A 16,497-nucleotide genomic window follows, 5' to 3' on the forward strand; every position below is an offset into this window, starting at 1 on the left:
CATCCGTATTGAAAGCTCATTTTAGGGCATGATCCAAAAATTAAAGCAGTTCCAAATCCCACATGAACCATGGTATAGAAAACAGTGGTGATTGACCATTAAATACTTCTTATGGGCCACAAAAGCTTTGGATCAAGATGATATTTGTGTGGTCTCTTCATATAGGTTTTTGTGACCTTATCAACAGGTTAGATGGTAAATAAATATTCCAGTGGAATCTATGAAGCTTTTAATGGTGGGTATTTAATCACGACTATTTCCTGTGGAGTGGTCCACCTAAGATTTTAGTCAGATTTATTTTTAGGATCAGGCCTTAAAATGAGCTTTCAAAATGTTTGGACAGTGTGGATTTAAGGCACATACATCACTCTTTGAGCCCCACGGTATGGAGTCCCACCCACATAGGTGGATCCGGGGTCTCACATAATCCACTCCCCAAGAACTTCCCATGGCTGGTGCAAGGCAAATGGCATCCGGATACAACTCCATCCACCGCTAGTGAAAAAGTACAATGAACGGTTATAAATCCTTTTCGTTAAAAGACAAAAAAAAAGAAGAAGAAGAAGTACACTGAACGGTTGTATAAACGCGGAACCCGCACTGAAAATGGTAAAATTGTTATTTTATGCGAAGAATCTTTACTTTTTCACCGTTCGTTTCACACATGATTGCCCCATGACGCATTTTTTCCATAGTGCACGGCACGCGGATTTACTGTGAAAGCTAGGAAGTTGCTGGAAACTTAGGTGGGGCCACCGTGAGGTTTTTGAGAAATTTACCCTGTCCATTCATTATGTGAGCTCATTTCAGAACGCAAAGACAACAGTAACGGAATGTAATACTCAAGTGAGCTATAAATGTGAGGATTGAACATTTACAATTGAAACATTCATGGTGCCAAGGAAGATTTGAATGAGGATAGTATCTGTGTTTTTAGTTCATCACAATAGTATGTATGGCATGTAAACGTCACTGTCGACAATAGAGAGGTTTTAACTGTAGGAATTTCCCTGCCCACCTTTTCCTTTAATGTGGCCAACTTGAGTCTTAGATCCTTCTCAATTTTGGTCTCAAGTATTAAAATGATCTAAATAAACGGATGGACGTGTTGGATTTCTAACAAACATCACGGTGAGCTCAACCTAAGTTTCCAGCAAGTAAATTCGTGCGAAAGGCTTGGCAGGAAATCCGCGTACCGGTGCACGATAGATAAAGCGCTTTTTCAGTGGCTCTAGAGGAAGTGCATCTAGTAGTGCTGGGGTAGTGCTCACTTTGAACATTCCGCGTACAAATAGCAGGACAGTATACTCCTTAAATGAGACAAAAATAAAGGCAGTATACTCGTCCACCAACTCATCTATGTACGTTGGATTCTGTCTAACCCTCCACTTTCTTCATTCAAATGTTATATGTATTATCAGCGAACCGATATTATATATTTTTGGGTCCAGGGCAGGCTCACAGTTGGCACAAGCTAAAAGAGGCCTCACTTGGTAGCTGTGAATGGGGGCACTAGGTAGGGGGCGGATTAGGTACCCTACTTACGTGGGGCCCACCTTGATGTATTTATTCTATATCCAACCGTCCATCCTCTTTTTTAAATCATTTTAGGGCATGAGCCTAAAAATGAACCAGACCCAAATCTTAGGTGTACCATACCATCAGAAACAGCGGCAATTGACCGTTAAAAATAAGCTGTTATTTGTTTTTACCTTTCATCAAGGTTTTTGTGACCTTATCAACAGGTTTGATGGCAAATAAACATTAAAGAAACATTAGGTTGGTCCTTATGAAGTTTTTAATGGTGGTGCATTCAATCACCACTGTTTCCTATAGTATGGTCCACCTGAGATTTGGATCTGCTTCATTTTTGTGATCATAGCCTCAAATGACCCGGAGAAACGGATGGACAGCATGTACATACATCAAGGTGGGCCCGACGGTAAGGGCGGCACCATCCAGACCCGAAATATCATCCTCAATGCATTAACATAAAATAAAATCAATCTCTACTACAAAATCTCCCTCTGCTGTCTGTTTGGAGTGTAGGCCCGAAAAGAAGCTATTGCCGATCGTTATGGCTTGTCGCCGTGAGGCCGGTGATTGCCAGATGTGTTGGGTTTTTTTTTGGGAAAAGAAGCACTGGTGTGTAGGGTTTTTGAAGTTTTTTCCCGTAATACCAATCAGCTTAGATGGCCGTATTTATTACATTTGCATACTAGGACATCTTTCCCGCCAACATACTACTTGTGTAGAACATCAATACCATGCAAATGGTAGGCCCCATCACCAAGATCACCTGGAACAAATATCAGGCAGGTCCACTATTTAGTGGGGCACACCGGTATACCGAGAGAGAGAGAGAGAGAGAGAGAGAGAGAGAGAGAGAGAGAGAGAGAGAGAGAGAGAGAGAGAGAGAGAGAGAGAGAGAGAGAGAGAGAGAGAGTATAATAAAAGATTAAAACTCCATTACGATGATGATTAGCATTAATCCATTATGATAATGATGATCAGCAATAATCCTACCACCATTGAACTCTCCATGCATTCCATCAAGATGACATTTTCACACTATAAGATAGAGAATTTCAAGTTCTAGTCTATTAATAAAAAGTCAAAGAATTCAAGAAAATTACGAAAAAAAAAAACCATTATCCTCATCTGTTACTACTGCCATTGAATTCCATGATGATGATTAGCTATACTCCTAACACCATTCCCATCTCCATTCTCACTCATCCCACCCATGTGAAAACCGCCTGTTTTTGAGTTCCCGCCGTAGCTCATAACCCTTCCTCCTTCCCCTCCGAAGTTCTGTGGGACTACCGAATAAAACCCACTGTTAAAAGTCGATAACCCCACGTTATTCGTGCTGTGATTAGTGATTGGATTAACAGCATGATTAGTGTTGTTATTACTTTCTTCTTTAGGTGATTGGTCTCCTTGTCTAGCCATGGAGTTCTTCTCCCCCTCAGTCTCTCTATACTTGTTCAGATAGACTTTGAGGGGGCCCACATAGTTCTCAAACCCCAGGGTCGTCATGGCCCACAAGAGATCATCACCGTTGATGGTCTTCCTCTTCTCTCGCTGGCACTTGTCAGATGCCTCGCCTGTGATGAAGCTGATGAACTCTGACACGCACTCTTGGACGGTCTCCTTGGCTTCCTTTGATATCTTTGCGTTCGCAGGGAGGGATTTCTTCATGATTCGGCTTACGTTGGCGATGGGGAGGAACCGGTCTTGCTCTTTGGTAGAGGCATCAGCGCCTGTCCCGGCAATTGCACCAGACTCGTTGTCGGAGGGTGGGGTCCCCACCGGGCTGATTTGATGCCTTCTTCCAGTCATGGAGGTGGGGAGCGTATGGAGGAAGGAGAAGATAAGAGAAGAAAATGTAAGAGAAGATGGTATTGCGTACTGCAAGAGGGTTGAGTTTATAAGGTGTGTGTATGTGTGGAGAGAGAGAGAGAGAGAGAGAGAGAGAGAGAGAGAGAGAGAGAGAGAGAGAGAGATGGAAAGACGGTTTGATGGAGACATAATACAATAGATAATCGCTTTCTAATTACAAGAACCGTTGCTAATGAAGTTGCATTTACTTCTTGGAATATTAGAGAGAGAGAGGTGGCCACAGTCCTGAAATAGTCCCTAAATTACCATTATACGCATTTGGTCAAAAGTCAAGAGCGTGCTTCAAAAACCGTTGACTCGACGAGGGAGCGGGTTAGCACGCCGAGTCGTATTGAGTCAGAGACTCGAAGTTGAGGAAGGGAAATCAACAGCTTGTATCGCCACTAAATGACCAGGATTTGAAAATTGAAGTTTACTACCCAAATTTCACCCTTCTCCACACGCAGCACGTGTCAACCTCGCAAGCGTCCGTCACAGCTGCATGGTGCTTAAGGAGGCCATTACAGTGAACAATGCCATATACAAAAATCAGGACCGTTCACTTACTAGGCAGGCCACACATTGACTTTGATTGTTGACTGTTGGCAATTCTATTTAAATCATCCAAAGATTGGTACCAGGTGTGACCCACCTGATGAGTGGACCAGCTTCATTTGCGTGTTTGGTGGTATTCCCACTTGGGTCGCCCTTAATTAGAGAACTGATCACCTGCAGGCATCCACACCACAACTAGTGGTGCCATACCATCGTTATTGCCTACATGCCCTCGTTTATAAAATCAGTACTATGAAAACCATACACCTCACCATGAAGATAACCCTTCTCTGGAGTTAGGTTGATCCACACACTAGGTGGGCCATAGCTCTATGTTGATCAGTCAGACTGTCACTTGTACATTGATTCAATGGTGTGGTCCACCGGATGAGCAGACTGGATTGATTTTTCGCCTTCTGACCTTCATGGTACGTAGGCCAAAATTTTCATGGTACTGATGTCCTACACGAGTGGCATGTTGGCTCAAAGATGGTGCAGTGATGTTCAGTGCATATTATTCACCAACGGATGAAGAGTACGACCTTCCACCTGCTCCAAATGGAGCCCACTTGGATGGGCCCACAAAAAATAATTTATTTTTTATTTTTTAAAAGTGGGCCTCACTCATAACCGGTATATGATATATATGCGTATCCCAACAGCTGCTAGTCTTACACTCCGTCATTTTTAAAAACTCGGTAAACTCGCCGAGTCAGCTCAGTCACTGACCGAGTTAAGCTTGGGTCAACACCTGGTCTGAATATCTGGCTCAAAGGCCTTCAGACCATGTTTAATGGTGTAGAATTGTTGTGGATCTGATGCGAGTTTTAAGTGCATTGATCTCTATTAATCTAAACCGTCCATTTTCATGAAAGGATGCAAACCAACAAAGGTATCTTCAACAATTATAAAAGGGCAGAAAAAGGAGGCGGCGAAGATGCCTATCACCCTCTCCTTTTGCTTGTTCCGTCTCTCCATGATTCTCTCCATCACATCCATGAAACAAAAGAATATCAATCTCAGTATCTTTGCTTAGCCCATACGCGTGTATGATAAAGCTCATGTACACGCCACACGTACCAACATTGCATCATAAGTCCAAGATCCAATCCATCTGTCATAACGGCACCACTGTATTGATTCACTAACCCAAGAATCAGGTTGGTCCACTTTTCAGATGGGCCATACCTTGCAAAACAATTGAAAGACTCTGAAAGACTTTTCTGGAGTTTTCTAACCCTTCCACTTTGTTCATTTTTATTGGAGCTCAGATGCTAAAAGTGGACTAGATTCACTGGAAAACATGTGTAAGGACGGACCGACCTGATGGATGGATGGACTGGATCTCGTAATAATATGCCATGCTGGCACGTGTGGCTTATGCATGATCTTTATTGTACACGCGTGAGCGCCTAGCAAAGCTCATTAGGAGATGGGTGGAACGCTACAACTACCTCCAAGTACTCGTTTTAAAATCACCGTCAATCCGAAACAAGAGGACAGTTAATCATGCACGTGCGTAATCTTGCCCCGTACATGAAGCAACAGCATACGAACAGGGCATCCGACCGGTACCTCAGGTGGACCCGTCGTATTTATATGCCCGGCGCAAAATTGGGGTGGTCCACCCGCCAGATGTGCAACAGCACTCCGAACAAACAGATGGTTAAAAGAACTTAGTTTAGCCGTTTGTTTGTTTCATGCATGTGTCCACCATCGGAATAGTAGAGGCCCAATTTTCGAGACGAGGCCTCTACGAAGTGGGGCCTACGTGATGGACGGCTCGGATGTCGTCTAGGCCTTCCACGGTGGCATGTGAAGACACGTTCGGGAGGGGTGAGCAGGTGTACTAAAACAAAGGCTGAGGGAGACGGATTGGCTACTCACCCCGACACCCGTGGCTGGTGGTCGGTGCTCTGGGGCCCACCATGATGTATGCATTTCATCCATTTTTACAGATCTTTTTTAGAGATTGAAACAAAAAATGATAGGGATATAAATCTTAGGTGGACCACACCACAGGAAAACGATAATGATTGGATTTCCACCGTTAAAATCCTCTATGGCCCACTGCTGTTTATTTGACATCCAATCCGTTGATTAGGTCATAAAGACCCAGATGAAGGAAAAATAAATTTCAACTTGATCCAAAACTTTTATGGCTCCCAAAACGTTTTTAATGGTCAATGTTCATTCAACACTGTTTCCTGTAATGTGGTCCACTTGAGATTGATATATAACTCATTTTTTCTTTCATAGCATAAAATGATCTACAAAAATAGATGAACAGCATGGATGAAACACATACATCATGGTGGGGCCCACAGAGCACCGACCACCAGCCAATGGCTGGTGGCAGGGGGAGTAGCCAATCCGTTTCCAAGGCTGAGATGAAATCTTCAAACGTGGGCATGACAAATGGCTTCTTTAGAAACTGATCTCACGGCCAACTAGTGCACATATTTTATGTGCCCATGTCATTAACTTGCTGTCTTCATACGTTAAAATAAGTGCAAAAGTCTAAGGTGTGTATATATATATAAAGAGAGGTTTGTTAATTCCACACGCGTGTGGGTCCCCTCTCATGGTACGCACGTACACGTGCTAATATAGAACCTGTGTAGTAGATCCTAGCTTTCCATCTAGTTGGAAGCAATGCAACGATCTTCTCTGCATAAAAAATCAGGCCATTTCCTCATGCGGGCCACGATGTACTAAGTAAACCGACAGCTAAAATGATTCCTTGCCATCCATTTGTTTTCTAAGCCGTGGCCTGTCTGATATTGGAAATGGTCTCTATTTTTATATCAGATATCTAAACAGGTAGGCCACCTGATGAAAAGATCAGATATTGCACACGTGTTCCATATTATTACAATCTCATTTGCTGCATGTGAATGCGAGGGAGTTTGCAAACTTGTACGGGCATATGGTTTTTATTTACAGGCAAATTCTCACAATCCAACTGCTTGGAACATAAACTACCGTCCACTAGTGGATAATTTCGAACCTTTTATGTCTATGTTAAATCTAACCCATCCAATATGTTTGGACCACCAGAGGGATAAATCAATGCTAAAATAAACTATTAAATCATTAGGTGGGCCACACTGTAGAGATACATGTTTTTGTGATAAAAAATATTGATATGGCCCACCTAATGGGTGATCAGGATAATTTTTTGCATATGATGATTCTTACAGTAGGCCAACCTTGTAGACGGGTTGGATGCCATAGAAAGATGATAGGATGAAAAATAATCCAATGGTTGGATGGTAAATTAGCCATCCTAACGGTTGGATATAAGCATTTCTGATATTTATGTGGGTTTTGAAGGAAGGGAAGAAGACATCTATTGGAGTTAGGGTTTGACATGGATTGGAAGGTTCAGGTCAAAACCTAAGGTTAGAGTTAGATAAATACTCTTTTTTTTCTTTTTCTTTTTTGTATGTTATTAGTTGAAGAGACATGCTTATAGTGTTGGAAAAGCACAGAAAATGCCGAATAGGGATGATCAGATGTGTCCAAACGGAAAAGATCGACCGCTTACAGACAACCTTAGATTCTGTGGCATGGGTTATGCTCACGTGATATGCTTTCCTCAGTCGTGCATCTTTTTTCTTGTTTTCTTGAAGAGTAAGGATCTCTCAACGGCGACTTGCATTTCAAGTGCCCACGCAGCACACGTGTTAAGATCTGGGCCATTCATCAGGTGGGCCGCTGTGGTTCAAATTGCCTACCTCTTTAATCAGTGGTACAACCCATCTAACATGCACGTTGTTGGTCTTTTTTTTCCTCTGGAACACGGGTGACACACTTGATGAATGGACGGTCCTGGTTCCTGGACATGGGCTTGTTCTTGGACCGACCCACGCTGCAAACCCCGGCATGTGTACCATCATCTACACACAGGTATACGTGTTAATAACACCCAGATGCATAGCTCAAGTAGTAGACTGAGTGAAAGAAACCTTGTTTCAACAGCGAGGTCTTGGCATCGATTCCCTAGTGGGGGTCGCTAACAGTGAAGTGTGATCTGACAGTGGGTGTACTAACAAGCTAACAAAAAAAAAAAAAAAAACTCTGATCAGACACACATGTGCCATACTGCCACATGTGCATACCTGTGGATGGCGACGATCAGACACACGTGTGGACGTAGCAAACCTCATCAAAGTATAAGCAAAACTATCAGCAGATTTTAGTGACATTTTGGAAAGATATTTTAACAATAACTCATGTCATTTTAGTTTTGGGTGTGTTCGGTTGAACCAAAGATCATAAAAACTATCTACTTTTGCACCAAATTAGGCGGATAGTAATATTTTGTATAACCAAACGCACCCTTGATTTAAACTTGAGAAAGTATAATATAGAACAACAATGTTCAAAATATTGAGAGAGCTTGTGTGCGCACCGTGCGCAGAGAATTAGGTGCGCACTTATCTCCAACCATCCAATCATAGTGGGCTGGAGTCGTAACATGCATTTCAAAATCTAATCTTTTAAGATTCCCACTTTGAAATGATTGCTGGATGCCCACCGTGTAGATGATGGTACACATGCCGGGGTTTGCAGCGTGGGTCGGTCTCGGTCCGACCCCAACTAGCCCAACCTGAGCCTTAGGCCGGTTGGGACGTTGATTGCCTAGTGTACTGAGTAAACTCTACAGGACCCACTATGATGTATATATCTTATCCACACCGTCCATCCATTTTATCAGCTCATTCTGCGCTCACACCACACTGGAGGAACGGTGGTGATAATAACATCCGTGGCTAAAACCTTGCTAGGGCCCATATGGATGTTTATTTGTCATCCAACCTATTTATAAGGTCACATGGACGTGAATAAAGGAAAAAACAAAAAACAAATATATTAACTTGATCCGGAACTTCTGTGGTGCCAAGAAGTTTTCAACAGTAGGCTTTTCATTTTCGACAATTTTTTTATGGCCTAGCAAACTTGAGCTTTGGCTATACTTCAATTTTGGGCTTCTGCCCTAGAATAAGTTGGCAAAATGGATGGACCATGTGAATAAGACACATACATCACGGTGGGCCCACACAGTTTACTCAATCTATCCAAGTTGGATGATGTTGAGTTGGATTCAAGTTCAATGGGTGTTGGCCGAAAATCCTAAATTCAAACATGGGTTCATGAACTCATGTGGTGTGTGGGTGCCAGTGAGTGTGTGTAAAAAAAAAAAAAAAAAAGAAGAGTAACCAAACATGCCCTTAGTGGGCTAATAAAAGGGCAGTTTTTACCCAATTCAAGTTGTGTTTTGGTTAAAATATCCAATGACTCAAGTTGGGTAGCTGATTGAGTTTGGCCTTGGGCTGACTCATCTTGAGGTTGGGCCGGCTTAGATTGGCGTTTGACCCAATCTAACTTAACCAGAGATGCAGCCCTGATGCATGCACCAAACTCTGTGTGTGTGTGTGTGTGTGTTTATATATATATATATATATATATATATATATATATATATATATATATATATATATATATATATATATAAGGACACGGATGGCTTCATCTGGGTGAAAGTATCCCATCTCATTCAGCACCAATGAAAAACCATCGTACCGAATGGGATTCAGAAAGAAAGATTCTCTCCGTGGAAAGTTGAATCTTTCTTTCTTTATCATGAGTTAGCCTTGGATGCTATGCCAGAGGCAATTTATGTCTCACACCACGAGGCTATATTTGGATAGACGGTTTTCATGAAAAGGGTAAGGTTTCCCTATGAGGTTATCCATTTTTGGGGGAGCAGATTATCGATTTAGATGGTCCACTTTTTCATCCCAAATGCATGCACAAAACTCTTAATACTTATATCACAAGGATAAGTAACCCATCCCATTCAGCACCAATGAAAAAGTACTGTATGGCATGGGAAGAGATTCTTGAATGAAGAGGTGAATCTTCTTTCCCCAACATGAGTTTGATTGATGAGCACAGTCATAATTTTTTTGACAACGCAAGTGGTACTTTTTCAATTATACTTTTTAAGCATTAGATGCATTCCATGAGAGAATCTGTCTCATACCATGAAGTCATGTTTGGATTAATGGGTTCATAAGAAGGGAACAGTTTTTCTTTCACGTAATATATGTCCAGGTGGACGTGGCTGCTATTAGCACCTGAGTAGCTAGTAGCTATTGGGCAGTACTTTGTGGGTTCCAGCATAATGTGTGTGTTTCATGCATGCCTGTGATTCATTTTGATATCTCAATTTACACAACAAACCTTAAAAAAAGGTAGATCCAAATCACATGTGAACCACACCAAAGGAAATGTTGGGGAAAAATATGACAAGTTTGGAGATCCGGTTATGGAATGGACCAACTCTACTGACACTGCTCAAGGGTTTGGGACAACAGGTTGGACCGAGACAAGACAAAGCCTAAAGGAGAGACTTAGCTCGGATTGCAGGAAATGAATTTTGACCGAGACTTAAAGAGTCAAGAGCCATTGACAAAATATATAAGACGCATAAAGTTGACTCGGATTACGAGCCAGCAACGTCTAAAGGGGACCAATTAAGGTTCGAAGGCTAGAAGTCACCTGACCGACCGTAAAACCGACTCATATTAGGTCAGTTATAGTATCGGCTATTGGAGTAAGAAGGGGAATCGGTTACAAACCGACTCTGTTTCATTCGACAAAAGGCAAAAAGCCCTATCCTTGCAGCCAGCTGAGACTCATCTTTTACTGGAGTCGGTTAAGGCCGAGCCGAGTAAGGAGGAGACGGTGTGAACTTAAAAAACCGTTCCGAAAATCCAGTATAAGGATCTCCGATCCCAAGAATCTCGGTATCAGGTGAAACCCGTAAACAAATCAAATCAAATCTCCTAAAAATTGGGAAGAGAATTCCTGCACGTCGGGACCTCTCACTCTTATAAAAGAAGGACATCTCCAAGATCAAAGGTACACAGAAAACACCTCAAAAAGACCTTCTTTCTTGTCCTGTCACTGACTTAACCATCGGAGGTTCCCCGGCTTGAGCTAGGGTCTCCCTTGTCTCCCTCTTGTGGTAGTAGGACGTGGGAAGAGGGCGCACCAGGTTTTTTGCATCAACAGATTGTGCCGTCTGTGGAAAACGGTACAAAAAGTCATTTCCTACGCTCTATCCAAAAGCTGTAAACGTGTTCTAATGGCGAGAATTGGAAGAACGATCCAAGAATAGCCGAATGAGGCCGCTGTCACTGGACCACCGGGTGCGAGCGTAGCCTAAGGAGCTCAAAATCAACCCGACAATCACCAGGATTTCGCTGCTCGTCCAGCAGCCTCTACTGCGACAAGAAATACCTAGTGGAATCGAGACAATGAGCGATTGGATAAAGAGGTATAGGAACTCAGATTCGACATAAACGTCATGAAACAAATGTTGAAGTAGATACATCGGCAGCAAGTTCAGCCCTATGGTCAGGCAACGAACGTCCAACGACAGGTCGCCGACCCTGAGCCTATCGCTCCGCGATCGGTCCCTCAGCGAAGTTAGCCCCACGGTCCATCCGAACTAGCGCCCACTCATTTTGCAACTGTCGTGCTGCCCCCCACTGATCTCCGACATGAGATAGATCGGCAGAAGCGCAGCCGGCCTCCGGTTGAGGGAATGACAGAAAGCGACGATCCCTGGAAAGCCGACTTCTAGGACTTCAGGAAAGAAGTACGGGAAGAGATTGCGAACATGAAGTAAAGTCGGGATGCACATCAAAACAAGCCCGAAACAAAGGCATCCCCATTTGTGGAGGAGGTAATGCAGGCTCGGCTATCGGAACGGTTTTGTCTTCCACAGATTACACCTTTCACTAGTAAAACTGACCAACTGAACACATCGAATGCTTTCGAACATATATAGAATTACACGATGCCTGGGATGCCGTGATATGCCAAGCTTTCTCCCTCACCTTAGCCGACGTAAATCGACTTTGATTCAAGCAGCTGAAACCAAAGTTCATTAGCTCATTTGCGGAGCTCAATGATGCGTTCCTCACTAACTTCATTGGTGGGAAGAAGAAGTTGAAGCCCCCTGCACATCTGAACAACATAGTTCAGAAAGAGAGAGCTACTAAAAGATTACATTAAGCGTTTTAATTTTGAGTCACTCCAAGTTCAGAAACATTCAGAGGAGAGAACACTTAATTCAATCATGCAAGGTGTTAGGGATAAGCCGTTTCTGGTATCCCTGGACAAGAATCCGCCTATGACTCTGGCTGAGTTTATGACTAGATCGAATAAGTACGCGGATGCCGGGGAAACGTGAATTATGCACGAGGCCACCCAGAACGCATAAGCCCCAGCCAAAGAGTCAGCCAAAAAGGAAGTTGACTCGGCTGAAGGGAAAAAGTGCAAGGACGACCGAACGTGTGATGAGCGCAAGTCAGGTAAGCGACCCAACCGAAAGTTTTTTACATACACCCCGGTTAATAAACCCCAAGAGCATGTGCTGATGGAGATTAAAAGTGAGGGATTCGTCAACTGGCCAGATAACCTCCGAGGCAATCCCAACCGATGGAGTAAGAACAAGTATTGTCACTATCATCGCGATCATGAGCATAATACAAGTGATTGTTTTCATCTGAGAGAAGAGATCGAAAGGCTCATCCGAGAAGGCCGACTTAGAGAACACATTGAAAGAACCGGGACAGTAGAAGAACACCCGGGTGATAATTGACCCATGTAAGAGATTCGAACAATTGTCGGTGGTCCCCGAGGCAGAGGCGACTCAAACGATGCTTGAAAAAATCACTCCAGGAGTATCAGTCGACCCGAGTCCGAGATCCTGATCATAGCTCGGCCTTCAAAAGAAATGAAAAGAGAAAGATACTGTATCTCGTTTACCGATGAAGATGCTCGAGGCATTCACCATCCCCATGATGATGCATTAGTCATCACTCTCACCATTGTGAACCGAAAGGTATTCCGCATACTCGTCAACACAGGATCGTCTGCTGACGTGTTATTTACTCAAGTGTTCGACAAAATGGGAGTTGAACGATCGGCATTACGTCCGGTTCGTACCCCATTGATCGGATTCTCAGGTAGACAGACGCTCCCCGAAGGAGTCATCTTGTTGCCTCTTACTGTCGGCAACCCTCCGTATCAGATGACAGTAATGGTCGACTTTCTGATAGTCGATCAGTCATTAGTTTACAATGCTATACTTGGCCAACCCTCTCTGAGTCTCCTCCAAGCCGTTGTATCTACTTACCACATCTCCATAAAATTTCCGACTGAGTCGCGAATAGGAGTCGTCAAAAGAGATCAACAAGACGCAAGACGTTGCTATGCGACATCCGTAAAAGCTCCAACCGAGGTATCCATGATCGAGTCACTGGATCCTCAGGTCGAAACTCATGAACGAGGACAACCGGTGGAAGACCTTATCTCGATACCTTTGGTCAAGACAAATGAATCCAAAATGGTGCAAATTGGCTTGTCTCTGCAATCACTCCTAAAAGACAATTGGTAGCCTTGCTCCGACGATACGTTGATGTATTTGCATGAAGTCATGAGGATATGCCAGAGATTGATCCTTCAGTGATAACGCACCGACTCCACATCGATCTGACCTATCGGCCAATTCGACAGAAGTGACGCCCGCTCGACTCTGAAAGGTATGCTATCATTGAAGAAGAGGTCAGCAAGCTCCTTAAGGCCAAATTCATAGAAAAGAATACTACCCGGAATAGGTAGCTAATGTCGTACTTGTAAAAAAGGCCAACGAAAAGTGGCGAGTTTGCATTAATTATACTGACCTAAATAAAGCCTGCCCGAAGGATAGTTTCCCTCTTCCGAGAATTGATCAGCTAGTGGATAGCATGACAGAGCATGAACTCCTTAGCTTTATGGATACTTATTTAGGATACAATCAAATTGTAATTCATCAATCTGATAAATCTAAGATCACCTTTGTCACCGACAAAGGTCTTTATTGTTACCGTGTGATACCATTTAGTTTGAAAAATGCTGGGGCGACTTATCAAAGATTAGTGAACAAAATATTTGCTCGGCAAATTGGCCGAACCATGGAAGTATACATTGACGACATGCTCGTAAAAAACATACATGCGACCGACCATATATCCGACCTAGAAGAAATGTTCATGATCTTACGCAAGTTCCAAATGAGTTGAATTTGAACAAGTGTGCCTTTGGCGTGAGCTCAGGAAAGTTCCTCGGATTCCTGGTTAGCCAACGAGGGATCGAGGTAAATCCGGAGAAGATCAAGGCATTGCTCGACATGGAGTCTCCGAAAACAATCTAAGACATACAAAGGCAAACCGGACGAGTAGCCGCACTCAACCGCTTCATCTCCCGAGCTACTGATAAATGTCTCCCATTCTTTAAACAACTGAAAGGACGACAAGTGGTGGATTGGACGGAAGAGTGCTAAGCAGTGTTCCAGCAATCAAAGTCTTATCTTGGATCTCTACCTCTCTTATTGAAACCTGAGTAAGGGAAAGATTTGCTGTTGTATCTTGCTGTGTCCGACGCAACGGTTAGCTCGGCTCTGATACGACAGCATGAAGGAAAGCAACTGTCGGTCTATTACGTCAGCAAAACACTTTTACCGGTAGAGACAAGATATCCACTCCTGGAAAAAGTGGCCCTAGTCTTGGCAGTCTCTTCACGACGACTTTGGCCATACTTTCAAGCTCATGCCATTGTTGTTATGACCGACCTCCCATTGCGTCAGATCCTTCAGAAACCAGAAGCATCTGGCCGACTTACAAAGTGGGCAATCGAACTCAGCGAATTCGACATTCAATATAAGCTGAGAGCAGCAATCAAAGGGCAAGCCACGGCCAACTTCATTGCTGAAGTAACACCACAAGCCGATCCAATAGCTGAGCATGCTACCGAGCCTATTGAGGAATCGACGACCGCTTCTCTTGAGTCAGCGCCCGACCCAATCCCCTGGAAGCTGTATGTCGACGGCTCCTCTAACTCTAAGGCAAGTGGGGCAGGAGTCATCCTGGAAACTCCCGATCAAACCTACATACAGTATGCCTTAAGACTTGGATTTCAAGCATCGAACAATATATTGGAATATGAAGCTTTATTGCTGGGCCTTCGACTCTTAGCCAGTTTGGGTGTGACTCATCTCAACGTCTTCAACGATTCATAATTGGTCGTCAATCAAGTCACCGGTGTGTATCAGACACGTAAAGAACAATTGAAAGCATACATGGAGAAAGTCAAAGAGTTAATCGATGGATTTCAACAGTGTATGGTTACTCGGATCCCTCAGATAGAAAATGCCAAAGCCGATCTACTAGCAAAACTCACTTCTGTCGACGAAGACGACATACCCAAGTCAGTTCCAATCAAATACATCGCTAAGCCGGGTATCACTGACCTGGTTAACTCGATCGTACACACAATTGATTCGGAACCTACTTGGCTCGACCCGATCGTCCGATATCTCGACAATAGAGAGTTGCCCGAAGATCGTGTCGAGGCTCGACGATTGAAGATCCGAGCTTTCTGCTACACCATTCTTAACGGGATGCTATATAAAAAAGGTTTCTATGCTCTGTTATTACGATGCCTAAATCCCGATGAAGCCAACTACGTACTACGAGAGATCCATGAAGGGATCTGTGGAAACCACTCAGGAGGGCAATCACTCGCGCACAAGGTCTTACATCAAAAATACTACTGGCCGACCTTCCAGCACGACGCTCGTAAGGTCGTCCAAAGATGCGACAAATGCCAACGGTTCGCGGCCATTCCGAGGTAACCCCTGGAGGAGATGACTCCTATGACCGGTCTTTGGCCCTTTGCGCAATGAGGAATTGACATCATTGGATCGCTCCATATGAGGAAAGGCCAAACCAAGTTTGCTGTCGTAGCAGTGGACTACTTCACAAAATGGGTCGAGGCAGAGCCATTGGTGAAGATAACCGAACAGAAAATCACGGACTTTATATGGAAAAATATTGTCTGTCGATTCGGGATACCCTGAACTATTATTACTGGCAATGGAAAGTAGTTCGACAATAGGTGTTATCGAAAAATGTGCGATAATCTCGGGATCAGAAATGTGTACTCATCGCCCCATTATCCTCAGATGAACGGACTGGTTGAGGAGGTCAATAAGATCATTAAACAGCATCTTCGAACCAAGCTCGATTGAGCCAAAGGAGCATGAGATGAAGAACTCCCGAAGATACTGTGGGCATATCGAACCACAGTTCGAACCGCTATGGGAGAAACTCCTTTCTCCAGAGCTTATGTCTCGGAAGCCGTCACCCCAGTCGAGAGATCAGGTTGCCTTCAGCCCGAGTCAGTTCGTTTAATGAAAAGGATAATGAAGAACTCTTAGCCCTAAGACTCAATCTTGTGGACGAACAAAGGGAAAGAGCTCGGCTACGAATGGTGGCTCGGCAGTAACAAGTAGCTCGGTTCTACAATGCCCGAGTCAAGGTTATGAGTTTTCAAGTCGGGGACATAGTCCTCCGAAAAACGTTCCTCAATACCAAGGAAGTTGGCGCGGGCACACTGGGACCCAATTGGGAAGGACCCTATGTCGTCTCAAGCACT

General features: G+C 43.8%; 1 protein-coding gene across 1 annotated transcript; it reads right to left on the reverse strand.

The window, feature by feature from the left end:
- Nucleotides 1-2,451: 2,451 nt before the first annotated feature.
- Nucleotides 2,452-3,420, reverse strand: LOC131225933 (nuclear transcription factor Y subunit B-3-like). Its single transcript, XM_058221548.1, has one exon. The coding sequence runs from the start codon at nucleotides 3,343-3,345 to the stop codon at nucleotides 2,668-2,670; it is 678 nt and encodes a 225-aa protein (XP_058077531.1). The 5' UTR covers nucleotides 3,346-3,420; the 3' UTR covers nucleotides 2,452-2,667.
- Nucleotides 3,421-16,497: the final 13,077 nt, after the last annotated feature.

The sequence above is a fragment of the Magnolia sinica genome, chromosome 2, assembly GCF_029962835.1.
Source record: "Magnolia sinica isolate HGM2019 chromosome 2, MsV1, whole genome shotgun sequence".
NCBI classification, from domain to species: Eukaryota; Viridiplantae; Streptophyta; class Magnoliopsida; order Magnoliales; family Magnoliaceae; genus Magnolia; species Magnolia sinica.

What these genes read in the sequence shown, in the direction of transcription:
- LOC131225933 (XM_058221548.1), bottom strand. Translation starts at nt 3,345, where the DNA reads ATGACTGGAAGAAGGCATCAAATCAGCCCGGTGGGGACCCCACCCTCC.